At 33.8% G+C, this 27,459-nt stretch overlaps 1 protein-coding gene across 1 annotated transcript in view; it reads left to right on the top strand.

Annotated features, from left to right (window-relative positions):
• Window positions 1-114: 114 nt before the first annotated feature.
• LOC130443238 (Krueppel-like factor 12) overlaps window positions 115-27,459 on the top strand; it is a 213,589-nt gene continuing 186,244 nt past the window's right edge. Inside the window, exons 1-2 of the mRNA XM_056777769.1 lie at window positions 115-360; window positions 3,226-3,445. Coding sequence (XP_056633747.1) covers window positions 3,434-3,445 — 12 coding nt within the window. The 5' untranslated portion in view covers window positions 115-360; window positions 3,226-3,433. The remainder of the gene's footprint in view (window positions 361-3,225; window positions 3,446-27,459) is intronic.

Here is a 27,459-nt window from a genome sequence, read left to right as displayed (position 1 = left end):
TTTTGCTATTCTAAAACTATTAGAATGTTGGTACACGGTACTATGTGTGTGTTACAATTGGGTGGGGACGCACATCAAGCTTAAGCTCGCAAGTGGGGCTACGGCTTGTGCACTATGCCCCATCCACGTTCAAAACAAATCAGACTGTCAGTTGTTTTGTTAACGGCGCGGCGTGGCTTTGCGACCGGTCATGTATGCCACGGCGAGAGTCGGCTGTTTTTACATTTGACTATGGATTAGGACATCGATATTTTTTTTTTGTTTTTAGTTATTTCACATGCCAGTTTTATGAGCCAGTTTTAGAAATAGTTTTTATCTAATTGTTCACTTTTTTTGGATTATAATCGCTCCGTTTTGAAGGTTGGTACACCTAATGAACCTTGGGGGGTATATAATTGTAGTCGTTTTACTGTTTTGGTTGCGTTGATGCCAGTTTTAAAATAGATTCTCTTGTCTAATTCGGCCATTTATTCTAGAAAATGAATTATGGAAACTAATTAGTTGTTTTGGGAATTTAATCGAGAAAATGAACTACGAAGCATAATTTAATGAAATTACAAATTATGTTCACTTTAAATATCTAAGGTAAAAGTAGGCGGGAATATTATTAATATTGATTTGTCATTTATAAGTTCATCACAGTAACCCTGAACGGTTAGAAATCATCAATAAATGAAATAAGTCTTTGAATAACAAAAATATAATAATAGTTCTGACTGAAAGACTAAAAAAACTGGGGAGAACCTGTAAATATATTTCTCTTTAATGTTCATTGAATGATATTAATGAATTAGATTAAGTTTTTTTGGTTAAATTCTAAGGGATATTTAAAAACAACAATTGTTTCGTAAGTTTTGGCAGAAGACAAACTGAAAATGCAAATTTTCTCTTTTTAGCGTCAATTTTTTATGGAAAAGCTTGTTTTGTTCAAATTATCTATTTTTTTAAGGACAATTCATTTAAGTTTACAAAAATCGTAATGACTAATATAATCAACAACACAGAGATTCGTCGGCAGTAAACTTCATGTATGTGTATAGCTGATGACGTAGAGATAAAATCAAAAGAAATTCTCAGAAAATAATAAACATGGCCATCGACGTATTAAAATAGAAGGTTTTATTGACGTCTACTTTTTTGTCAGCTTTTTTCTCCACTTGTTTGAAACTTATGATTACGTCCCGGGATATTTTGGAAACCCTGTATAATAGATTTCACTGTAGCTTCAATTACAAACAACATAAATTTGACGTAATTTAGAAATACTATTACAATAAAAGATAACTACACTCAGGGGATAAAACATATTCCAGTCAATCAATTGATATCGCTTTATAAATAAAATAAGTAAATTAATTTTATGTAATCAATAATAACGGTGATAGTTACGGGTGCTCGAGATATTGTTGAGATTGAAAGAAAAGATATATACAATTTAATAGCTACCATAAAACGTATTATTGAAGATTCACTGTTCCATGTACCAAAGATAACATTATAGAAAGTAGCGTACGTAACTGGAATCAACAATCCTACTTTTATTTTAAAATAATAGATTATAATTAATAACGACGTTCTAATTGAGATTTAAGATGAAATCATCGATTTGTTTTATTTTTAATCACCAAATCAGATCAGATCTCCTAGATAACTTTTATTTAATTATATTTTTAAGACGCTAGGACGTCAAAACTAATTTATAGAATAAAGTTTTGATAACAATTTCGTCTCGGGATATTATACTTTGATGCATTGTCAAACGGGATTTATGTTCTGTGATTACGGGAGCCGAATTTAACGAAGAAGAAGAGATTAGTATGATAAAAAAAGTAATGTTTCAACTCCACATAATTTATTTCCATTTTCTAAAATATATGTTAATCGAATATGTTTGTCGTATTAAAATGTTAATAGATACGTAAATTTTAATTTAATACATTAAATAAAAGTAAACGTGTTTAGTAAATTATATGATTAAATGTTTATCGATTTATTTATTGGGAAAATTTTCTAGTGTTTATGCAATTTAAAGTATTTCGCGATCTGTAATGAGTTTAAGTGATATTCGATTTGAATCAATAATATAATAAGTAGTTTATTGAACGTGTCAAATAACTTTTAAATCAACGCAACTTTATGCCAAATAGATAAAAAAGACACAGTGAGAACAACTAGTTTTTTGTTTTTTTTTTTACGCGTTTATCTTAAAAACGAAGTTATTACAAAAAAAATTTCGGATAAAAGTTGTAGATCTTGTAGTATCACAACGAAATATGTCATCACACGTGAGTTTTCATCGAATAGGAAGGAAAATGGTTTCCACGAGGACGCCATTACACAACATTCTCTTTCTTTCTCTTTAGTTCTCTAGTTTGCTCTTGCTTTCAACATTTGAATAACAAAAATCATAATTCCAAAATAGAAATAAAAAATAAGGTTAGGATTATAGGTACAAAATTGATAATTTTTCCAAAATGCAGTGAATTTTTATAGTGAAATTGGTAAATTGTATTGAATTGTGCATTATCACATTGCGCAGGTCTAACAAACATACGTTCGATTACATATTTCGATGAAGGAATTCATTGAATTTCCTCGAAAACAATACAATTCATGTTTTTTTCTTGGAAAATTCTTATCTGGCCAACTCGTAACTCTAAATTCTCTTACCACAATATACTTAAAGGTATACTTGGTAAGGGTTCGGGGTAATTTTTCGATGATTTCACGTACATTATATTTCAATAATCCGGCTGCTGATTCAGCTGGCAGTTTAGTTTCTCAATATAGACCAGTGGATAAGGGTTTAGCAGTCTTTAAGGTTATAGAAATGAAATACCAAATGCTGATTTGTTATTTGACATGCTGTTATCAATATTCACGTACATGGTGGGCAACTACGAACGGGTTTCCAGTCTCAGCAATCAAAATTTATATTTTCAAATACGCGCTTAGTAGTAAACTTAAAATTCTAAAAATAGTTTCCACGTGTTTCTCAGGGCCACTTTTTTTTCTCTGAGGCTGTTCTTGGAGATATGAACGACGGCTGTTCTTAGACGACCACCCGGTATATAATTAGGTTGAAAAGTAGTTTTTTTTTAGATTTAAATTGATTTGTTATGGATTACAACTAAACAAAACAGACATCTATGGGTCGTATACTCGTACAATTATCTTAAATTTAGTTTACGATCTTAATCAATGTTTTCTTTTTATTTGTTTCAGATTTCTCTCTTTGAACTATTTCAACAAGTTTTTCGATCATTTCATATTTAGTTTACATATTAGAAGTTTACTTGATTTAAAAAGAGATAAATGGTATAATCTATTTGTGTTAATGTTGTGATGAGATAAAACACGATCGAAAGATTTGAAAATAGTCACACGTGGACTCTTGTTTTCTTTTTGATAAGAAGAAGACAGAGATATTTTCATGGTTTTCATGGTAAGTGAACTTTGGAATGTTCTTATCGCGAATGTGTATTTGATTTTGTTATTTTTTCGTCTTATTATGGGTATTTGGAAACTGGGTTAATGAGTGTATGACAGATTACGCGTATGTTTATAAAATTTAGTTGTTAATTGAATTCTTAATTTCTGTGGTAATACAAGAATGGTCCCAGAAGTATGTGGCCTGATCGAGAGATGATGGTAGTTGCTTGAAATATACTACTGCGGTACGTCGTTAAGTGCGGTACATCGCATATTAACTGAAAATTTGGACATAAGAAAGCTGTGCGCAAGATGGGTGCCGCGTTTGCTCATAAAGGAGGCAAAACGGCGTCGTGAAGATGTTTTCATCGAGTGTTTGGCAATATTTCACAGAAAACAATGGACTGAAAAGGGAGAACCGGCTCCAAAGAAGGCAAAGACTGTTCCATCTGCAGGAAAGGTAATGGCGTCGGTTTTTTGCGACGAGCGTGGCATAATTTATATTAACTATCTTGAAAAAAGGAAAATTATCAACGCCGGGTATTATGCGAACTTATTGCAACGTTTGAGCGAAGAAATCAAGTAAAAACGGCTGCATTTGACTGAGAAGAAAGTGTTGTTTCATCAATACAATGCACCAGCTGAAATAACTCTTATTGCAACTGCCAAAATTAATTAATTAAAATTTGAATTGCTACCTCATGCAACCTATTTAGCCATATTTAGCCCCGTCGGATTATTTTCTGTTTATAAAAAGCGTATTTTTGTGTTTTCTTTGTTGGGCTAGGTACTTCTGGAACAAGTTTTCCTTCTTTTTTTGACCTTTCATATTTATAACATGTACAGAAAAATAGAAAATGGTTTGGACAGGTCAGAAGCCTTTTGTACTAAATATTACGTAGCCGAGTTTTTCAATAACTACCTATGTGCCAATTGAGGTTATAATTTCATTTTATTCTAATTCCAAGAATCTCTTTCCATCAAATTTCATCGAAAATACGATTGTAGGTTTCCACTAAGTAAGAAGGTCCAAGTTGTGGAGTCTTTTTTGAATTCTAGTGTGATTATGTAAAGTTTGAAAGGGCCGCGTAAACGCCGAAACATCATTAATTCAAATAGTAATAATCAATTTTTGCCACAGTGGAATTAGTAACACATTTGGTATTGGGGAATGTACGATTCATGGTATTATTAAAGAAAATAAATGTGGCGAGTTTCAATCGCCACGTAAAAATGCAAAAAAATCAAAAATTTCAAATAGAAAATTATATGAAAAAAATACCTTGAAGGAAAGTTTATGCGCTTTTTTATACCTGAAATCAGTGGGAAACTTTTAAAAAGAAAAAGAAAAGAAAGAAAAAGTCTTTTTTAATAATAGTATGGAGAAGAAATTACCTAAAGACCAAAATAAATAACAAATTTAATTTAGATGAAGCACTTAACTAACCAACGATCTTTCCGAAATTGGAGAAGCGTGCTTACGAATTAGGCAAACTAATTCAAAAACAAATAAGGAAGAAAGAGTCAGAATTTTTAATATTTTAAAGAAGTCTTTGTAGTGAGCCCTGCTGTTAATTCTGTGTAAATATCTAACAGCTCTCTTTGGTAGTTTGAAGATTCTCTAAAATTGAGTCGCACACACTCCAGAAGGGAAGGGCATATAGAAGATGAGACTCAATAAGGGCATAATAGACTGTTTAGGAGATGGATAAGTTGGAAATTCATCTCAGCGCAATCTGTAACTTCCATTTCAAGAAATTGTCTACAACAAGCCCTAAGAATTTTACAGATGCGACGACGTCAATGGTGGTGTTATTTAATAAAAAAGGCAGCAATGTATTTTTATATGATAAAACTTTGGCTTTATGAACGTTGAGACAAAGAAGATTTGAATCTCACCATGGTTTAAAGATGATTAGGTCACTAGATATGGAATGCTGTTAGGTTGTTCCAAGATAAACAAGTATCGTCTGCGAATAGACATATTTTATCACTGATGTCTAGGTTGGTAATGTCGTTTATAAACAAAAGAAACAAAATAGGGCCTAGTACTGAGCCTTGGGACACTCCACATTCTATTGGCTTGCAAGAAGACATCGTTGTATCAACCCTTACAAGTTGACTTCTGTTTGTAAGGGTATGACTTGAACCATGCGAGAGGTGTTTCCCCGAAACCGCAGTCCTACCAATTATTTATAAAAATACTATGATAAACATAATCGAAAGCCTTAGAAAAATCACAAAAAGGTGTTGCAGTGAAGTGATGGCTGTTTAAATTATAGCACAGACTATTTAGGAGCATCATTTGTGCATTTGTTACTTAAAAACTCAAATTAATGAGTAGTTGTTGCTAGAAAAGATGATTCTATCTATCTACAATGCATTCAGATATATCAGTTGATAATTACGCTAAACGAAAACCAGAAATTATAAGTTTTTCTAATAGATATAAAGCTGGCGATGACACAATGGACCAAATGATCCGGAGTTACACAAGTCAACGACGATCTTCGAGATGGCCAATCTTCACTTGCATCGTTTACGAAATTAATAAAATGATTACCAAAAAAACGACAGAACGTCATCTATTTATGCGGAAGCTAAGTGAAGAACTACCAATGCCGATGATTGAACACCGCAGAGCGAATCTGCATCACTTTTCAACAAAGATTACTGTTGAAAGTATTTTATGTTATGCACTAGCAGAAACAACCGAGACAAATCCTGGTCCAGTGGTTCAAAAAGTGACAGGGTCTTGTCAAGCTTTGCCAATAAAAAGACGGCAACGAATCACTTCTTTTTCCTGATCGATTCCAAAGCCTCAATCTGCCTATACCTTGGAATCTTACCCAGGAAATGAAAAGCTGAAACAAAAAAATATGAAATGATTAAAATAAGAAATAAAAGTAATATGCTTATCATCAAGAACACTGTTGATATTAACACACTCACTGCTGGTCTTGAGTTAACTGGGGAGCTAGTCGTCTGGACCTTGTAATTATAGGGGACCTATTGGCGGGTTTTGAGGTTTTGACGCGCGTGAGAAGTATATCATTGGCGGGAGGGATAATAAAATCTGTGGAGATCGGCTTCTCGGGTGGTTTTAGAGAAAATATTGTTGTTGGTTGGAATGGTATTGGAGCGAAATGGATAAAGAAAGTGTTTCTAAGTTGCCTGCAATCTCTGGCTAGTGTCCCTTGTATTCAGATGTCCGGTATGGACACGATGTTGGGCGAGGGTGGAGGAATATCGGAATTGGTGTTCATTGGCACTGACGGTAATACCTCGATTTGTCTGGCCAATATAGGAACAGGGGATATCTGAGCAGGGGATTTCATACACTCACAACTAACTTTTTAAACTAAATAACTACGATTCGAGAGCTTAAAATATGTGCAATTATCAAATTTGTGACTTGTGCGTAAAGAAAAGTTTCACGCACGCGAATTTGTGTGCTTTATGAACTGTAGCAGAAAAAATTGTTATAAGATTCAATTTTAAATCATGTCAGCTAGAAAAATGTCACTTAACGTCTGCTTTATAAAAATTAATTCACCTTAAATTTGAAAATATTCAAAATCTATATTATTATGAAAATTTATCTACCTACGTTAGAAGCGTTGCAAAATTTCTAAATCCGTAACCGAATTATAAACGTGACGAAAGGTGGTCATAGTGGGAGTATTCGAGTTTGATTTTTTTCTAATTTTACGATTCTCTGCCGCGAAAGAGACGAGACCGGTCACCTTTCACTTAAAACGTTTAATTTGATGCTATAATGGTTTTAAAAGCCATCAATAAATAGTATGAACACTTTTGCGCAAAAAAAAAATATTATAATTGACAGGGAAAGGTATCTAACAGAATATATTACAACGATAGTTTGGGAATATATACTCGTGAACAAAAAAAATTGAACACGAAATTTTCTTACTAAAATATTGAAGATTTTAGTATTAGCTTCTTGTTTCTTCCTCTCACAAACCAATAATATGTTAGGCTTGTTTACAATAGTGGTAAATGACCTTTATCTACCTATCCCACCACTATCAGGTAGCCATCAAATGTCAACCGATACACAAGACCGTGATAAAGTCCAACAAGAGCTCAGATAAACGTGATGACTGGTTTTGAGTGGTTGGACAGTCTCAGAAGAACACCAAGGGCAGCTAACCTAGACTAAGTTGGAATTTATGGAACCGTTGACGATATTCATACTGAATCCAATGTTAACTGAAGATAAACTAACCTTCAGTTTCTGAAGACGATAATTTGGTTATCGAAACGCGCGTCAGGCAGGGTAATCGTTAGTTGTAGTGGTGTTAGATGTAGTGGTGGTTAAAACAGTGTAATCGGCTACTAATAGTGCTATTTAAGGGTAACTGACCTTTATGAAAGGTTATCTACCTATCCCACGACTATCAGGTAGCCATCAAACGTCAACCGATACACATGACCGTGATAAAGCTGGTCAAGCGGTCATCCTATTGCGACAAGAGCAGCGACAGCGAGAAGTGGCGAGTGCGCTGAATATGAGTCAGTCTCCTGTCGTTACCAAAGGACTGGTAGCTCAGATAAACGCGATGACTGGTTTTGAGAGGTTGGACAGCTAACCTAGACTAAGCTGGTATCTATGGAACCGTTGGCGTATTCAACTAACCTAGAGGTAAAGGCCATCTACTGGCCCCAAATTAACCACAGCCCGTCTGAGATCTGCAAGAGTACACGTTAATTGGACTGACGAACAATAGGGCTCCCTTCCCTTCTCAGATAGCAATAGAAGAGGACGACTCTACAGAAGACATGGAAAAAATTCGCGCAGTTTTGCATGAAACAAAAACTGAGTTGGTTTTTATCAAAACTAACGCTGCAGCGGAGGAATTAACGACAAACCGATACATAGAAGATATTCTAGGAATAACCTCATTCCCTACGTTAGTTTCATCCTAATGCAGGACAATAGCTGTCCACACACTGCAAATTCCGTTACAGGATGTCGAATCTGTCGTTACGGATTGACTAGGGCGCAGCCCGGAGTCAAATTCTTTCGATTATTTATGGGATGAAATTAGAGAAGAGATCGGGCTAAAAATTTTTCGCCAACCACGAAATCGGAGCTTTGATTAATTGAAGAAAATCCTCTATATGAACTATTATAAGAGTTACCACCAGAACGTAGAAAAATAAAGACACCTGCGGTCTCAGCGAAAAGTTAACACTCTCATGTACCATTAAAAAAACATTTCACGCACTCAAATACAAAAATAACTATTTTACATTTTTTTTTTCAAAAACGTACGTTGTATGTTTTATTAATTTCGTGCATCTTTCATCATCACCCTATATATAATAAATTGTAAATGGAAAAGATGACGGGTAACTACGTTTAAATTGTCCATCAATTTCAAAAAAAATAGAGAAAGGAAAAGTCGTATGTATACATAATCCCCTAGACTGTTTCTGCACGCTTGACTTTTTCTATAATTTACTACGAGAGCGGGTATAATTATTATATGAGAAATAATAATATTTATATTTAATTATCATTTGGGTTGTGTCATTATTTTAATTTCACTCATAAAATGTGAAGTTACTTGTACATTATTAAGTCTGGAGATTGATAATAAAATTTATATATTAATTATTCAATTGCTTTTGAGCTATTAATAATATCTAAAAACAAACAATTATTTTTATAATTGTTTACGAACCGAATATTAAGATCGATCCGTACTTTATTCCAACTTGTTGATAAATATTGAGGTGTCATATACACTGTGGCCCAAAGAATCTATTATGTCACCCTTTCTTGCTACGATATCCTCAGTATTAACAGCAGATCTGTTGTCCCCAGTCCTTTTAAAAAGCCCAGAATGTGGGATGGACGTAGCTGCCAGAGATATTCGTCTTCTATTTCATACTGTAATGTTTTTCTACTTTATTTACATCCTTTTTTACCGGACTTTTCAACTCACGATGCTCCAGTTCGGCTGTCAGTTCTGTCACTTTCAATTGTCAGTCTGTTCGCCATGTTTATGTCACTATTTACTTACAATACCCCACACCTGACACCAATGTAATGTTTTTCTTATTTATTTATACGATTTCGATTAGTGGGGTGACGGTACGTTTTTAATTAATTATACACAACACTTAACTAATTTATAATAATCCACTTATCACTTACACTTAATTAATTTATTTAAATTCTTCGATTACATTCTATATCGGCACTATCACAATTTATTATAAACTAAACTAAACAGCGCTATACAAACTCCTTATATATCTAGCAACAAAATCTGCACGTCACATTATCTAGTAAGTCTAGCGTCTTCAGGTGTCGATTTTGGATTTTAAGATATTTTTCAACTTGATTAGCCAGAAAAGAAGAAAAGAAAAAGTATCTTTCACGACCATATAACGTTGAAAAGAGAGCAATTACCAATATTTATTGGGTTCTATTCACAAAGAATCATTTTAACGTCTTCTGACATGGAATGAATGTTAATTGTTGACTTAGCTTGACTTCGCGTTCCAGGTGTGAAACCTCGTGGGCAAAAGCTCTTCTACCTCACGGCATATTGCTGAACGTCTTCTGACAGATGCGAAATTTGTGAGAAATTATTTTTTTGAACGCGATATTTTGAAACAATATATAACAAGAACAACCGCCAGAATCGATGTTGACAACGCGGTGTTAGCTTGAAAATCGTTTTCTTTTCTTAATTTTCTATAGAAATCTCTTTCTTTCAATAAATAACATAGTTATTATTCAAATTTCTAAAAATTTTTTGAAAGCAACGTTCTGGAACAATTGAGAACGGCCCACAACAATCCCCAAACTCGCAATATCATGAAAATGCGGTCTTAGATCTTAGATCTTAAAATTGTTTTTTCCCCCATTCTCAGCTCTATGCCGTTCTGAAACAAAGTAGAACAACCTCTAAAATCGCATAAGAAAAACCGCCAAAGTCGTAATATTTTGAAGAGGTCCCAGGTCAAAAATCGTTTTTTTCTTAATTTCCTTTAAAAATATAATTCTCGGCCCTATACCGTTCCGAAACAAAGTAGAACAAACCTAGAACAACTCATAATAACCGCTAAAATTTAGAAATGAGCTTGAACAACTCATATAATAGCGATTTCTCGAAATTGAGGTGACATCGTTTTTTCCTTAATTTCCTTTAAAAATATAATTCTCGGTACTATGCCGTTCCGCAACAAAGTAGAACAACTTATAATAACCTTTTAAATTTAGAAAGAAGCTTGAAAAACTCAAATAATAGCGATTTATCGAAATTGAGATGATATTGGGATATTAATTGAATAAAATAATCAATTTTCATGAAATTTCTAAGAAATAATTTTTTTTTTCGAAAGTAGTATTATAGAACAATTTCGAAAAAAAATAAATCAACTCAGAACAACCGCCAAAATCGTGATATTTTGAAGAGGTCCCTGGTCAAAAATCGATTTTTCCTTAATTTCCTTTAAAAATATAATTCTCGGCCCTATACCGTTCCGGAACAAAGTAGAACAAACCTAGAACAACTCAATAACCGCTAAAATTTAGAAATGAGCTTGAACAACTCATATAATAGCGATTTCTCGAAATTGAGGTGACATTGGGATATTAATTGAATATAATAATCTATTTTCTGGAAATTTCTAAGAAATAATTTTTTTTTCGAAAGCAGTATCATAGAACAATTTCGAAAAAAAACTAAATCGATCCAGAACACCCGCCAAAATCGTAATATTTTGAAGAGGTCCGAGCTCAAAAATCGTTTTTTCCTTAATTTCCTTTAAAAATATAATTCTCGGTACTATGCCGTTCCGCAACAAAGTAGAACAACTTATAATAACCTCTTAAATTTAGAAAGAAGCTTGAAAAACTCAAATAATAGCGATTTATCGAAATTGAGGTGACATTGGGATATTAATTGAATATAATAATCTATTTTCTGGAAATTTCTAAGAAATAATTTTTTTTTCGAAAGCAGTATCATAGAACAATTTCGAAAAAAAACTAAATCGATCCAGAACACCCGCCAAAATCGTAATATTTTGAAGAGGTCCGAGCTCAAAAATCGTTTTTTCCTTAATTTCCTTTAAAAATATAATTCTCGGTACTATGCCGTTCCGCAACAAAGTAGAACAACTTATAATAACCTCTTAAATTTAGAAAGAAGCTTGAAAAACTCAAATAATAGCGATTTCTCGAAATTGAGATGATATTGGGATATTAATTGAATAAAATAATCAATTTTCATGAAATTTCTAAGAAATAATTTTTTTTTCGAAAGTAGTATTATAGAACAATTTCGAAAAAAAATAAATCAACTCAGAACAACCGCCAAAATCGTGATATTTTGAAGAGGTCCCAGGTCAAAAATCGTTTTTTTCTTAATTTCCTTTAAAAATATAATTCTCGGCCCTATACCGTTCCGAAACAAAGTAGAACAAACCTAGAACAACTCATAATAACCGCTAAAATTTAGAAATGAGCTTGAACAACTCATATAATAGCGATTTCTCGAAATTGAGGTGACATTGGGATATTAATTGAATATAATAATCTATTTTCTGGAAATTTCTAAGAAATAATTTTTTTTTCGAAAGCAGTATCATAGAACAATTTCGAAAAAAAACTAAATCGATCCAGAACACCCGCCAAAATCGTAATATTTTGAAGAGGTCCGAGCTCAAAAATCGTTTTTTCCTTAATTTCCTTTAAAAATATAATTCTCGGTACTATGCCGTTCCGCAACAAAGTAGAACAACTTATAATAACCTCTTAAATTTAGAAAGAAGCTTGAAAAACTCAAATAATAGCGATTTATCGAAATTGAGATGATATTGGGATATTAATTGAATAAAATAATCAATTTTCATGAAATTTCTAAGAAATAATTTTTTTTTCGAAAGTAGTATTATAGAACAATTTCGAAAAAAAATAAATCAACTCAGAACAACCGCCAAAATCGTGATATTTTGAAGAGGTCCCTGGTCAAAAATCGATTTTTCCTTAATTTCCTTTAAAAATATAATTCTCGGCCCTATACCGTTCCGGAACAAAGTAGAACAAACCTAGAACAACTCAATAACCGCTAAAATTTAGAAATGAGCTTGAACAACTCATATAATAGCGATTTCTCGAAATTGAGGTGACATTGGGATATTAATTGAATATAATAATCTATTTTCTGGAAATTTCTAAGAAATAATTTTTTTTTCGAAAGCAGTATCATAGAACAATTTCGAAAAAAAACTAAATCGATCCAGAACACCCGCCAAAATCGTAATATTTTGAAGAGGTCCGAGCTCAAAAATCGTTTTTTCCTTAATTTCCTTTAAAAATATAATTCTCGGTACTATGCCGTTCCGCAACAAAGTAGAACAACTTATAATAACCTCTTAAATTTAGAAAGAAGCTTGAAAAACTCAAATAATAGCGATTTATCGAAATTGAGATGATATTGGGATATTAATTGAATAAAATAATCAATTTTCATGAAATTTCTAAGAAATAATTTTTTTTTCGAAAGTAGTATTATAGAACAATTTCGAAAAAAAATAAATCAACTCAGAACAACCGCCAAAATCGTGATATTTTGAAGAGGTCCCTGGTCAAAAATCGAGTTTTCCTTAATTTCCTTTAAAAATATAATTCTCGGCCCTATACCGTTCCGGAACAAAGTAGAACAAACCTAGAACAACTCAATAACCGCTAAAATTTAGAAATGAGCTTGAACAACTCATATAATAGCGATTTCTCGAAATTGAGGTGACATTGGGATATTAATTGAATATAATAATCTATTTTCTGGAAATTTCTAAGAAATAATTTTTTTTTCGAAAGCAGTATCATAGAACAATTTCGAAAAAAAACTAAATCGATCCAGAACACCCGCCAAAATCGTAATATTTTGAAGAGGTCCGAGCTCAAAAATCGTTTTTTCCTTAATTTCCTTTAAAAATATAATTCTCGGTACTATGCCGTTCCGCAACAAAGTAGAACAACTTATAATAACCTCTTAAATTTAGAAAGAAGCTTGAAAAACTCAAATAATAGCGATTTATCGAAATTGAGGTGACATTGGGATATTAATTGAATATAATAATCTATTTTCTGGAAATTTCTAAGAAATAATTTTTTTTTCGAAAGCAGTATCATAGAACAATTTCGAAAAAAAACTAAATCGATCCAGAACACCCGCCAAAATCGTAATATTTTGAAGAGGTCCGAGCTCAAAAATCGTTTTTTCCTTAATTTCCTTTAAAAATATAATTCTCGGTACTATGCCGTTCCGCAACAAAGTAGAACAACTTATAATAACCTCTTAAATTTAGAAAGAAGCTTGAAAAACTCAAATAATAGCGATTTCTCGAAATTGAGATGATATTGGGATATTAATTGAATAAAATAATCAATTTTCATGAAATTTCTAAGAAATAATTTTTTTTTCGAAAGTAGTATTATAGAACAATTTCGAAAAAAAATAAATCAACTCAGAACAACCGCCAAAATCGTGATATTTTGAAGAGGTCCCAGGTCAAAAATCGTTTTTTTCTTAATTTCCTTTAAAAATATAATTCTCGGCCCTATACCGTTCCGAAACAAAGTAGAACAAACCTAGAACAACTCATAATAACCGCTAAAATTTAGAAATGAGCTTGAACAACTCATATAATAGCGATTTCTCGAAATTGAGGTGACATTGGGATATTAATTGAATATAATAATCTATTTTCTGGAAATTTCTAAGAAATAATTTTTTTTTCGAAAGCAGTATCATAGAACAATTTCGAAAAAAAACTAAATCGATCCAGAACACCCGCCAAAATCGTAATATTTTGAAGAGGTCCGAGCTCAAAAATCGTTTTTTCCTTAATTTCCTTTAAAAATATAATTCTCGGTACTATGCCGTTCCGCAACAAAGTAGAACAACTTATAATAACCTCTTAAATTTAGAAAGAAGCTTGAAAAACTCAAATAATAGCGATTTATCGAAATTGAGATGATATTGGGATATTAATTGAATAAAATAATCAATTTTCATGAAATTTCTAAGAAATAATTTTTTTTTCGAAAGTAGTATTATAGAACAATTTCGAAAAAAAATAAATCAACTCAGAACAACCGCCAAAATCGTGATATTTTGAAGAGGTCCCTGGTCAAAAATCGATTTTTCCTTAATTTCCTTTAAAAATATAATTCTCGGCCCTATACCGTTCCGGAACAAAGTAGAACAAACCTAGAACAACTCAATAACCGCTAAAATTTAGAAATGAGCTTGAACAACTCATATAATAGCGATTTCTCGAAATTGAGGTGACATTGAGATATTAATTGAATATAATAATCAATTTTAATGAAATTTCTAAGAAATCATTTTTTTTTCGAAAGCAGTATCATAGAACAATTTCGAAAAAAAACTAAATCAACTCAGAACAATCGCTAAAATCGTGATATTTAGAAGAGGCCCCAGCTCAAAATCGTTTTTTTCCTTAATTTCCTTTAAAAATATAATTCTCGGCCCTATGCCGTTCTGGAACAAAGTAGAACAAACCTAGAACAACTTATAATAACCGCTAAATTTTAAAATGAAGCTTGAACAACTCATATAATAGGGATTTCTCGGAATTGAGGTTACATTGGGATATTAATTGAATAAAATAATCAATTTTCTTGAAATTTCTAAGAAATCATTTTTTTTTTCGAAAGCAGTATCATAGAAAAATTTCGAAAAAAAACTAAATCAACTCAGAACAACCGCCAAAATCGTAATATTTTGAGGAGGTCCCAGCTCAAAAATCGTTGATTTTTTCTTAATTTCTTCTAAAAATTTAATTCTAGGCACTATGCCGCGGGTTTTAATTTTTTTTTCAGTGACAGTGTCAGAAGATTATAAAAACTGAAAAAATACCGTTTTTGAAATATGAAACATGTTGATATAAAAATGGGTTGTAAAAAAATCAAGTTTTGCAAAACGGTACGAACAAATTTGGAAAATTTCCTATTTGGTGATTGTCGATTAGATCAGGAAAATAGTTTTGTCATGCAACTTCCAAATGGTAAACTGATTCTGCCAAATTTCAGTTTTCTGGTATCCATCGACTGTTTGTTATATAAACACTCATTAGCACGAACAAATTCTATCAACCTTTCACTCAGAGAAGTCATTTTTCTGGGTATGTAAACTACACTAGAAAAGTGAGGTTATGTTTTTGACGTTCAGCGATTATCAGCGCGTAAAAAGTAGAAAGTTGGTTAATTTCGACGTAATGAGCGCGTATAAGCGTGATTATTGTGTGCGTTATCACAGTTTCTCAACAAGTTGAACTCTTTGATATTTATGAACGTCTAGAGCACGTCATGCTCGGGTTCATTCTAATTACCGCTTTTAGGAATCATCTTAACGTCTTTTGATAACTATTATTTTAAAAAATATTTATTTTTGTCCCCCATCAGAAGAGTTTTATCATTTGTATTATATAAATATGATAAAATAAATCCCTCAAGTAATAAGAATTAAAATGATGTTACACCAATGGTTATTTTTCTATTAAAGATGTTTTCTGTATAAGTAAAATACGCGACATAAAAACAATGAATTTATGTCCCATTTTATGTCGTTTCTGCCGACAAACCTTTCCCTTTTTAAGAGTGATAAATCTCTAGATATATGCCCTTGATTTTTTTGTACAGAAACGAAGACGTTCTCTAATAAAAAACATTACAACATTGTGCAAACCGTAAAGATAGTTGTTGCAGATTGTAGTTAATCCTATGTGGGACATGGTCTTTATGCAAATAAGTTACGAGGTATACTACTCATCTCTTCTGTTCCGTATTCACAAACGAACGCATTGTTTAAATTAGACACTTTATCTTTTCTCTTGAATATGAAAGTTGACAAATCTCATCTATTTATTATTTACTTGTAATATAATGAATAATTATACCTACAGTAGTTTGAAAATGAATTGAAAATTGAATCAACGTCAACTTTTGAAACGCATGTAGACTTCTGTTCACTTACATTTTGCCTGCATAAAGCAGATTTCCTAACGGACAGATTGCTGACATCCAGAAAGATAATCTATTAGAAGACTGGAAACTCATCTAGGTCCTAATGCGGGTGTCGTAGCCAGAGTGATGAAGCGATGGAAGCAAGACGAGACCATACTCCGAAAGGTTGGGATTGGAAGTAAAAGTGCACTTAATGCCTCCTTATTTAACTGACAACCAAAAGATAATCTATCAGAAGACTGGAAACTCATCTAGGTCCTAATGCGATTATCGTAGCCAGAGTGAAGAAGCGATGGAAGCAAAACGAGACCATACTCCGAAAGGTTGGGATTGGAAGTAACAGTGCACTTAATGCCTCCTTATTTAACGGACAACCAAAAGATAATCTATCAGAAGACTGGAAACTCATCTAGGTCCTAATGCGAGTGTCGTAGCCAGAGTGATGAAGCGATGGAAGCAAGACGAGACCATACTCCGAAAGGTTGGGATTGGAAGTAAAAGTGCACTTAATGCCTCCTTATTTAACGGACAACCAAAAGATAATCTATCAGAAGACTGGAAACTCATCTAGTTCCTAATGCGATTATCGAAGCCAGAGTGATGAAGCGATGGAAGCAAGACGAGACCATACTCCGAAAGGTTGGGATTGGAAGTAAAAGTGCACTTAATGCCTCCTTATTTAACGGACAACCAGAAAGCTAGTCTATCAGAAGACACTCAACTCATCTAGGTCCTAATGCGATTATTTTAGCCAGAGTGAGAAGCGATGGAAGCAAAACGAGACCATACTCCGAAAGGTTGGGATTGGAAGTAAAAGTGCACTTAATGCCTCCTCATTTAACTGACATTCAGAAAGATAATCTATCAGAAGACTGGAAACTCATCTAGGTCCTAATGCGATTATCGAAGCCAGAGTGAAGAAGCGATGGAAGCAAGACGAGACCATACTCCGAAAGGTTGGGATTGGAAGTAAAAGTGCACTTAATGCCTCCTTATTTAACGGACAACCAAAAGATAATCTATCAGAAGACTGGAAACTCATCTAGGTCCTAATGCGATTATCGAAGCCAGAGTGATGAAGCGATGGAAGCAAGACGAGACCATACTCCGAAAGGTTGGGATTGGAAGTAAAAGTGCACTTAATGCCTCCTTATTTAACGGACAACCAAAAGATAATCTATCAGAAGACTGGAAACTCATCTAGGTCCTAATGCGAGTGTCGTAGCCAGAGTGATGAAGCGATGGAAGCAAGACGAGACCATACTCCGAAAGGTTGGGATTGGAAGTAAAAGTGCACTTAATACCTCCTCATTTAACTGACATCCAGAAAGCTAGTCTATCAGAAGACACTCAACTCATCTAGGTCCTAATGCGATTATTTTAGCCAGACTGAAGAAGCGATGGAAGCAAAACGAGACCATACTCCGAAAGGTTGGGATTGGAAGTAAAAGTGCACTTAATGCCTCCTTATTTAACGGACAACCAAAAGATAATCTATCAGAAGACTGGAAACTCATCTAGGTCCTAATGCGAGTGTCGTAGCCAGAGTGATGAAGCGATGGAAGCAAGACGAGACCATACTCCGAAAGGTTGGGATTGGAAGTAAAAGTGCACTTAATGCCTCCTTATTTAACGGACAACCAAAAGATAATCTATCAGAAGACTGGAAACTCATCTAGTTCCTAATGCGATTATCGAAGCCAGAGTGAAGAAGCGATGGAAGCAAGACGAGACCATACTCCGAAAGGTTGGGATTGGAAGTAAAAGTGCACTTAATGCCTCCTTATTTAACGGACAACCAAAAGATAATCTATCAGAAGACTGGAAACTCATCTAGGTCCTAATGCGATTATCGAAGCCAGAGTGATGAAGCGATGGAAGCAAGACGAGACCATACTCCGAAAGGTTGGGATTGGAAGTAAAAGTGCACTTAATGCCTCCTTATTTAACGGACAACCAAAAGATAATCTATCAGAAGACTGGAAACTCATCTAGGTCCTAATGCGAGTGTCGTAGCCAGAGTGATGAAGCGATGGAAGCAAGACGAGACCATACTCCGAAAGGTTGGGATTGGAAGTAAAAGTGCACTTAATACCTCCTCATTTAACTGACATCCAGAAAGCTAGTCTATCAGAAGACACTCAACTCATCTAGGTCCTAATGCGATTATTTTAGCCAGACTGAAGAAGCGATGGAAGCAAAACGAGACCATACTCCGAAAGGTTGGGATTGGAAGTAAAAGTGCACTTAATGCCTCCTTATTTAACGGACAACCAAAAGATAATCTATCAGAAGACTGGAAACTCATCTAGGTCCTAATGCGAGTGTCGTAGCCAGAGTGATGAAGCGATGGAAGCAAGACGAGACCATACTCCGAAAGGTTGGGATTGGAAGTAAAAGTGCACTTAATGCCTCCTTATTTAACGGACAACCAAAAGATAATCTATCAGAAGACTGGAAACTCATCTAGTTCCTAATGCGATTATCGAAGCCAGAGTGATGAAGCGATGGAAGCAAGACGAGACCATACTCCGAAAGGTTGGGATTGGAAGTAAAAGTGCACTTAATGCCTCCTTATTTAACGGACAACCAAAAGATAATCTATCAGAAGACTGGAAACTCATCTAGGTCCTAATGCGATTATCGAAGCCAGAGTGAAGAAGCGATGGAAGCAAGACGAGACCATACTCCGAAAGGTTGGGATTGGAAGTAAAAGTGCACTTAATGCCTCCTTATTTAACGGACAACCAAAAGATAATCTATCAGAAGACTGGAAACTCATCTAGGTCCTAATGCGAGTGTCGTAGCCAGAGTGATGAAGCGATGGAAGCAAGACGAGACCATACTCCGAAAGGTTGGGATTGGAAGTAAAAGTGCACTTAATGCCTCCTTATTTAACGGACAACCAAAAGATAATCTATCAGAAGACTGGAAACTCATCTAGGTCCTAATGCGAGTGTCGTAGCCAGAGTGATGAAGCGATGGAAGCAAGACGAGACCATACTCCGAAAGGTTGGGATTGGAAGTAAAAGTGCACTTAATACCTCCTCATTTAACTGACATCCAGAAAGCTAGTCTATCAGAAGACACTCAACTCATCTAGGTCCTAATGCGATTATTTTAGCCAGACTGAAGAAGCGATGGAAGCAAAACGAGACCATACTCCGAAAGGTTGGGATTGGAAGTAAAAGTGCACTTAATGCCTCCTTATTTAACGGACAACCAAAAGATAATCTATCAGAAGACTGGAAACTCATCTAGGTCCTAATGCGAGTGTCGTAGCCAGAGTGATGAAGCGATGGAAGCAAAACGAGACCATACTCCGAAAGGTTGGGATTGGAATTATAAGTGTACTGAATGCCTCCTCATTTAACTGACATCCAGAAAGCTAGTCTATCAGAAGACACTCAACTCATCTAGGTCATAATGCGAGTCTCGTAGCCAGAGTGAAGAAGCGATGGAAGCAAGACAAGACCTTGCTCCGAAAGACTTTTGGGAAGTCGTGGGAAGCTATCTTAATTCTTCCGGTACATGTGATAGATGTCTCCGTCAAATCATTGCCGGGATCTTTACTGAAATCAGACCAAAAAGTAACCGAATTCGCAGTTCTAGTAGCTCAGTTTGGTAATAACATGAAAGACCTCATCTTTCTACCTTTGTTTCATTGTAAAGTACATTCCGTAATGCCCAAGGAATAAAGCTTTTGACCACGTGTCTATATCAACTCAAACTTTTCAATATTTTTTAGTATTAGTAGTGGACTTATTTCTCTAAGCATACCTTATAACGAACAAATGGTTTCGAAGGGTATGAATTTACCCGAATCGGCTGGTCTGAAAGTGTTAATAATTATTGTATAATGAAAATTTTCTTGTAAATATTCAACTGATAACATAATATTGGTAAACAGCTATAAAATTGCAAAATTATTTGCATATTGTCACGAGCTCCTCCATCACATGGACAGTGAAGCCAATCCTGTCCGGTTATAATGGAAGTTTGGCGAATGTGGCGGCGACTTTAATATGTTTTTTTATTACATATTTGTTTACTTTTTTTTCAACCAGTTTCTAAGAAAACCTTTTTATTTATTTATTTGTTCGTTTGCTCCTCTAGAATTATTGAGAAATTCTTTTTGGGTATATATACAAGCTTGTTTCGCAGAGAGAGTTAGTTTATAATAAAAAATGGATCATATAAGTTAGTTTAGTCTAGTCTAAGTGTTTGATTGAACTAAACAAGTGAAAAACAGTTTAAATAAATTAGGAAAAACATTCACAAGTAAATGATTTAATTTTAAGAAGTTATGGGAACTATATTGATTTCTTATTATATTTTCATCGTATGATTTTCTAATCTTCTTCACTAAAATTTTATTCTCATCGTAGTCTCCATGATATATTAAAAATTGACGGCTTTAAAATGATTCAAGCCCGGATACAAATGCTCATGCTGGTAATTTTGTTTATGTATTGAATTTTTTACGGAATAAAATCATGATATAACTAGCTGAACAGAAAAAGTGTTCGCAAAAAAACGCTACCTCGACTCCAAAAATGATCATTGGTTTAATTAAACTTACCTACCAACATAAAATAAGCATTTTTAGGATAATAGTTTCAAACACATAGGAAACAGAATCTACTTAAGGACTTTTTCACAAATTTGGAACGAATGTAACACGGAATTAAAAGCAAAACTGTTCAAGTCCATAACTAAGTAGAAAATAAACGAAATCTCATAATTGATCATTCAAAATTGAAGTGGGGTACTCGGATTTTTACGTGAGTTAAATGATAGATGCCTTTTGACACTACTCCTTCAGTTAAGAAGTGGGAAATTCAAAAATACGCAGAAATATACCAAAACTTCCTTGATTTGCCGTTCCCACCTCTTGAAATTCGACATCATGCAAATTCGGCTAAAATAGAGTAGAGAGAGATATAGAGTGGTATACCGATGTCTTTTCTTTGTCTATCAGCAGTTCGGGCCCACTTTAATATCGCTATCTTTATTTATAAAATGAACTCTTTGTTTTTTACATATATAGACGCACAATACTTGATAATATTAATTCAATTACGAATTAGCATTAATCGCATTGTTAATTCTTTAAATAAACTGTTTTACGTCGACACTTATCCGCGTACCTTTTTAATTTATGCGCGGTATAATAATTTTCTCATTTCTACCAAATTCAAATCAAGACGCACCTTTAAAGAAATGTCAGTTGAATCCGCGTGATTTTCTCCACCCTGAAGACACCTAAGAAATATTATCAAGAGAATACAATAAACTGCCGATCCTTTTTCATTCCTAATGGAAAAAAATGCATAAAAAATTGTTTTACAGCATTTTTTCTATTATGTAAATAAGTGTCAAATTGAAGATAATAAATAGTGTCATCCACTACACGAAAGCTGTTTAGTGTTAGTTAGTTTCCGCCATGTTACTTGTCAAAATCTTTGACAGACATATTAATTTGTCTTTTTTAAAGTGATTTTCTGTTTGGCCATATAAAATCGCCGAACATTCCAGATTGCCAAGAGCTTCCAGACGTCAGACATCCCCATAAACAGTACTCATCCATAAGCAGTTGCTAACTCATTAAATTATAATCACATCAACACCCATCGTTTTAACCCGTCCCGCTGCCCGCCCCCTGACGCGAGACGCATAAAAGTACAGGGTTATTCTAAATGAAGGAACCATTTTTAAAAATTCGTATTTCTCTGATCTCACTCACAAATGGCGGCCTCTCGCCGCGAGAAGTCTAGCGGCCACTTCTGGAAGCATCACCGCCTACCTACACTTGTAATACATTAAAAAAAATTTGAAACTTCCTCTTTTCATTGGTGTGAAAATTATTCGTGTAGCATTTGTACTTTAATAAATACGAATTTTTAAAAATGGGTCCATAAGTTAGAATAATTGAGACTTTAGGTATATCTTTATATCCCAGAACCAAAAATACTGTAGAAATGTTCTACTTATATGAAAATTGTGCTCCCAAGAAAACATAAACTGTTTTTTTTTGGCATGGCCACAGTGAAATCTCTTCTTTAGAAAAGGATTAATACTATGATGATTTCCTGACGCGTTTTGATTTTGAAAAATGCAATTGAAACAAATATATGGGATCTAAATTTAAAATTCAAATTCAAAAAGTGACTTCTTGGTCTAGTTGGATAGTGCTATGCCTACTTATTAAGTCGTCCCAGGTTCAAACCCAAACAAATCTATATGTGGTAAAAAATAGCACAACGCAAGTATAATGATTATGTTAGACTTAGCAAAAAAGATCTTGAAAAACAACCTTTTTTTACTACCCTGCGTAAATTAGACAAACTTTAGAGTGCGTAAAACAGTATTTTACGCATTAGAAATATACGTAGTAGTGCGTACAAAAACGTATTAGTGTAGCGGCTAAGGTACGAAGCCCAAATGCGGGAGGTCCCAGGTTCAAGTCGCGCTGATGTCATATTTTAATTTTCTACTTATGTAGTAATAATTATTATGAGGTGGCATTTATACATCCCGAAGAGAAGATTTCACAAATTCGTCTGTTGTTTTGTTAATTTGTTCTAATCCTAATTAAAATGTTTAAAATATTAATAAACATAATAGATTTCAACAAATTTCAACTTGAAATGAATTTTGATAAAATATTGTCTGCAATTCGTGTGTAAAGGTCTTTTTTCGAATTATTCAATATTCACATTCGTCGAAAAAAGGCTACTTTACACAGTTGTTACGTAAATAACTATTTTTGACTGCGGCGATGGTTGTGTTACTTGTTAGCTCGTTTGTATTTTGAAGTCAGTCAGTTTAAGGTTATCGTGAATAATTGTTCACTTTTAAATAATTAATTATCATACTTTTTTTTTGGAATTTGAGATGAACTGGTCTGCCAAATTCCAAAAGAGCAGATCCAGCATTCAGCATCCAACATTCCGAGTTCAGTAGTGGAAGCAAATGATATGAAAAATAATTAGAGTAGGTATTTGGGTGTTATTGCTTCAACTACACATACAAAACTGTGTTTTGATCACTTTATACCAAGAATGAGCTGTGTATGGTAATCTAAAACGTTGAAAGTAGTGGCTTTTTTCAAATCAATTACCAAGTAGAAGCGCGAAGCCGGTTTACATCTCGAAAGGGCGTATATTAAGTTCCAGCAGCACTTTTTGAGTACACAATCTGCAATAGGCTTATAATTGATGGCTATTTTATTGCAAAATCATTGCTAAATAATTGATTTTGTTGCTGTTACGGTTCCCGAGGAACCGTATCGTAATATACCGCTAGCTATAGCTACTTTTACAGATCCTTAAAAAAATTGGATTTGGACGAAAAGGACATTCGTTGTATCGAAAATCTGTACTGGCACCAAAAAGCGCAAAGTAAATCATGATGAGCAAGTTCGGATTCGCAGAGGAGTACGTCAAGGTTGTATATTGTCGCCGCTCCTGTTTAATATATACTCTGAAGCCACCTTTCGAGAGTCACTTGAAGATAGAAACATTGGGATCAAAGTCAATGGAGTCTGGGTCAACAGCATACGTTACGCCGATGACACAGTGCTGATTACAGATAATATAGATGACCTACAACAAAATCTAGAAAATCTAGAATAACATATAATGGAAAACCTATAGAACGGGTAGAAAAATTTAAATATCTAAGAACATGGCTCTATGAAGAATGGTCGTCGGACGGTGAAATAAAATGCCGAATTAAACAAGCTCGAAGTACATTCATAAAATTTAAAAATGTATTTACATGTACCGACTTTGATCTTGATCTTAGACTGAGACTTGTGCGGTGCTACGTTTGGTCACTGCTTCTTTACGGGATGGAAGGTTGGACCCTTAAGATAAAAAACATCAACAAATTAGAGGCATTCGAAATGTGGGTATATCGTAGAATCCTGAAGATACCATGTACTGCCAAAGTGAGGAATGAGGATATTCTCAGGCGTATCAATAAAGACCGTGAACTCTTTAACATTGTGAAGAAACGAAAGATTGCATATCTTGGCCATATAATGCGAGGCCATAAATATCAATTCCTTCAGCTGATAGTCGAAGGCAAGATTGAAGGTAAGAGAGGATTGGGACGGATCCATGAAGCCGTGAAAAATGTGGTCGCGAACATCCATTAATGGATAAGCATTAAAAGAAGAAGAATAGCTACTTTTGTAGTCTAAACATCAGAATACATCGATTTGATTACGAGTGGAAATGGGTCTAATCAGCATTTTGCTCTTTTCTTAATGAATACCTAAAAGGTTCTGCTTATATCTGACATATTCGGGTCGTTTCCAGAATGTCACTCTGTATTTCCCTGTTTCCCACAGTTTCCTCCCGTGTGACATGGATTTCGGAATAACATCTAAGGCTTTAAAGAAACACAGTTGCATTTTTGATGTTCATGAAATAACTGACATTATTTTTCAAAATTCATCACGGTTTAATAAGTTCACTGTTCATGAGGTTACATAGTTTTAGATTTCAAGAATTGGCAAAATAGGTTTTACAAAAAATCGTGTAAATCACAAGAAACAAAAGGAAAAAACACATATATGAAGGATAAAATGTACTTTCAGATTAGTACTTTCTTTATGTTTGATTATGAATATAAGTTAAAAGGATGTGTTAAAGCCTACCCTACAATAAATGATATTATTCATCACAACCTTTTATTGACTAAGACAAAAGCGGATACTCTCTCCACACCTTCGGTTAAGGCTTACCAAGGCCAATAAAAACTACAAAGATGGAAGACATTAAAAAACTGAGAGCCTACAAACCAGACGAGCATCGAGAAACTTCTGACTGGCAACTGATGACAGATCTCGGGAGTTTACTAGCGATATCGAGGTTGAAGAAATCAACGATGACCCGATAAATAAGAAATATGGATTCAAATCTACATCTTTGGTTTTTTCTTTCTCATTTAAACTCCTTTAAGTAATTTTACTATGTTTTCAGTAAATTGTAAACATTGCCTTCCAATAAAAATAACAGATTTACTTGAAATATATTGAGCTATTAGATAAATTAAGGATGAAGTGTAAAATTTCTAATTTCTTTACAGTTTTTTAAAAATATCTTTAGTGAAATACTCGTATTTTGATTTAAACTGTTTTTTTTCAGTTTTCCCAAAGTTTACTTTCTTGGACTTGGTCCGTTTACAAAAAACGATTAAATTATAATCAAATCAATCTAAATTTTTTTGTTCTAAAGATTTTATCTTTAATTTTAATTACATTATTTGAAAATTCGTTCATAAGGAGTACTACCAAGAGTCTTACTGATGAAATACAGGGTGGCGCAATATAAGGTGCATTTATTAAGTATAGGCTAAAAAAATAAATACATAATGTATTGTTGAAATAAAAGATATGATGATTAGATAATTAAATGAAGTTTATTTTTTTAAAATAACATCTAAATGCGAAAGCAGATTTGTGAAAACTCTTGTCAATAAATCTGGGGTGATTGCTTCCATTACCTGGCGGATATTTTCCTTTAGCTGACTGATGTCCCTGGGATTGTTCATGTTTGAGGTGTCCCCACAAAAAAATCAAGAGCCGTCAAGTTAGGGCTACGTGGGGGCCAAGGGATATCACCTCTTTAGGAAATCAGTCTTGCAGGAAACATCTGTCTCACAGCCGTCATAGAGACATTTGATGTGTGACAGGTCGCTCCGTCTAGTTAGAACCAAGTTCTCGTATTCCCTATTCTTGATCTCGCAAGTTCTGGAGTCAAATATCCCTCTAACATCGCAATATATCGGTCGGTGTTATCGATATATCAAACTATCGATATTTTTTTTAAAAAATTAATCGATCAATATCGTCGATATTTTTTTATCTTGAAATATCGAAAACTTTATTATATTTTACTATATACATACTAACTTCATATTTAATTAATAAATTATTTACATCAACGCGCAAACTTTCATATAAGTGCTGCCTCTATGTGTAACCGTGACAACCATAGATGTGTCATGTCGCTTGTGTATGTGTGTGTAGTGTACAGTAAAATGGCGGCAAGCGACATTACATGGTGTGATTGTTGTGTCTTTTCGTTGTGTAATTGTTATTTTTTTATTTATAATGTCTGCAGTGTGGAATTTTTTTACTAAAAATGGGAACAATCAACTTGTTTCTTGTAATTTATGTGGTGACACATACAAAACATGTGGAAATACGACAAATTTAGCGACTCATTTGAAAACAAAACATTATAATGGTTTTACACAAATGTCAACAAATTCAAGATCACTAAAATCTGGAAATGGAACTAAGGATCCTATATTAAGTAGATACATTTTGGGCTCCGACTAATCGCATTAAGTTAATGTGTGTTTTCGGGGTTCGTTCCAAGATTTTGTATGCTTTAAATTTCCCAATGGGGCGCCACTCAATTTTTTAACTTAAATTGAGGAAGGTATACAAATATGTTGAGGTATCTTTAGGAATAAAGCTGCCTGTTGAAAATAAAATACAATGATCTAAATTTGAAGTTTGAAAGTACAAAAAACCCCACGTTAAAAAAAATTTCCCGCATAACTCATGAGTTTTTGGTTTACAGAAAATAGTGAAGTAACTTTTACAACAAAAAGAACTAGTATGAGTGGGTCTGACCTTTAGCAACACATAAGGCTCCCTACTTGTCAGAAGAATACAAATAGGACCATATCCGTGCAATGCAGTTAGGAATTAAAGTAGTTCATTCAGTTCATTATCCCGGACTAGGTAGTTCCACGAGTCAAATTCCAAATTAAGGTCGTCTAAGTTTTAAACTCCAATAAAGGTCCTATATCCAAAACTAGGTCCCTAATTAAAGTAAAAAAGAAAAAATGTACAAAAAAATAATTTATAACTTAATTTTTTAACATTTTCTGAATGCAATAAGGAAAAGTAGTCTATAATTTGGAGCCTGGCCTAGTCCATAAGACAGTAATTAAAACTATTT

Source organism: Diorhabda sublineata, chromosome 4 (genome assembly GCF_026230105.1).
Source record: "Diorhabda sublineata isolate icDioSubl1.1 chromosome 4, icDioSubl1.1, whole genome shotgun sequence".
NCBI lineage: Eukaryota > Metazoa > Arthropoda > Insecta > Coleoptera > Chrysomelidae > Diorhabda > Diorhabda sublineata.
The sequence above is the reverse complement of the archived record's forward strand: the minus strand, read 5'-3'. Positions and strand labels throughout refer to the sequence as shown.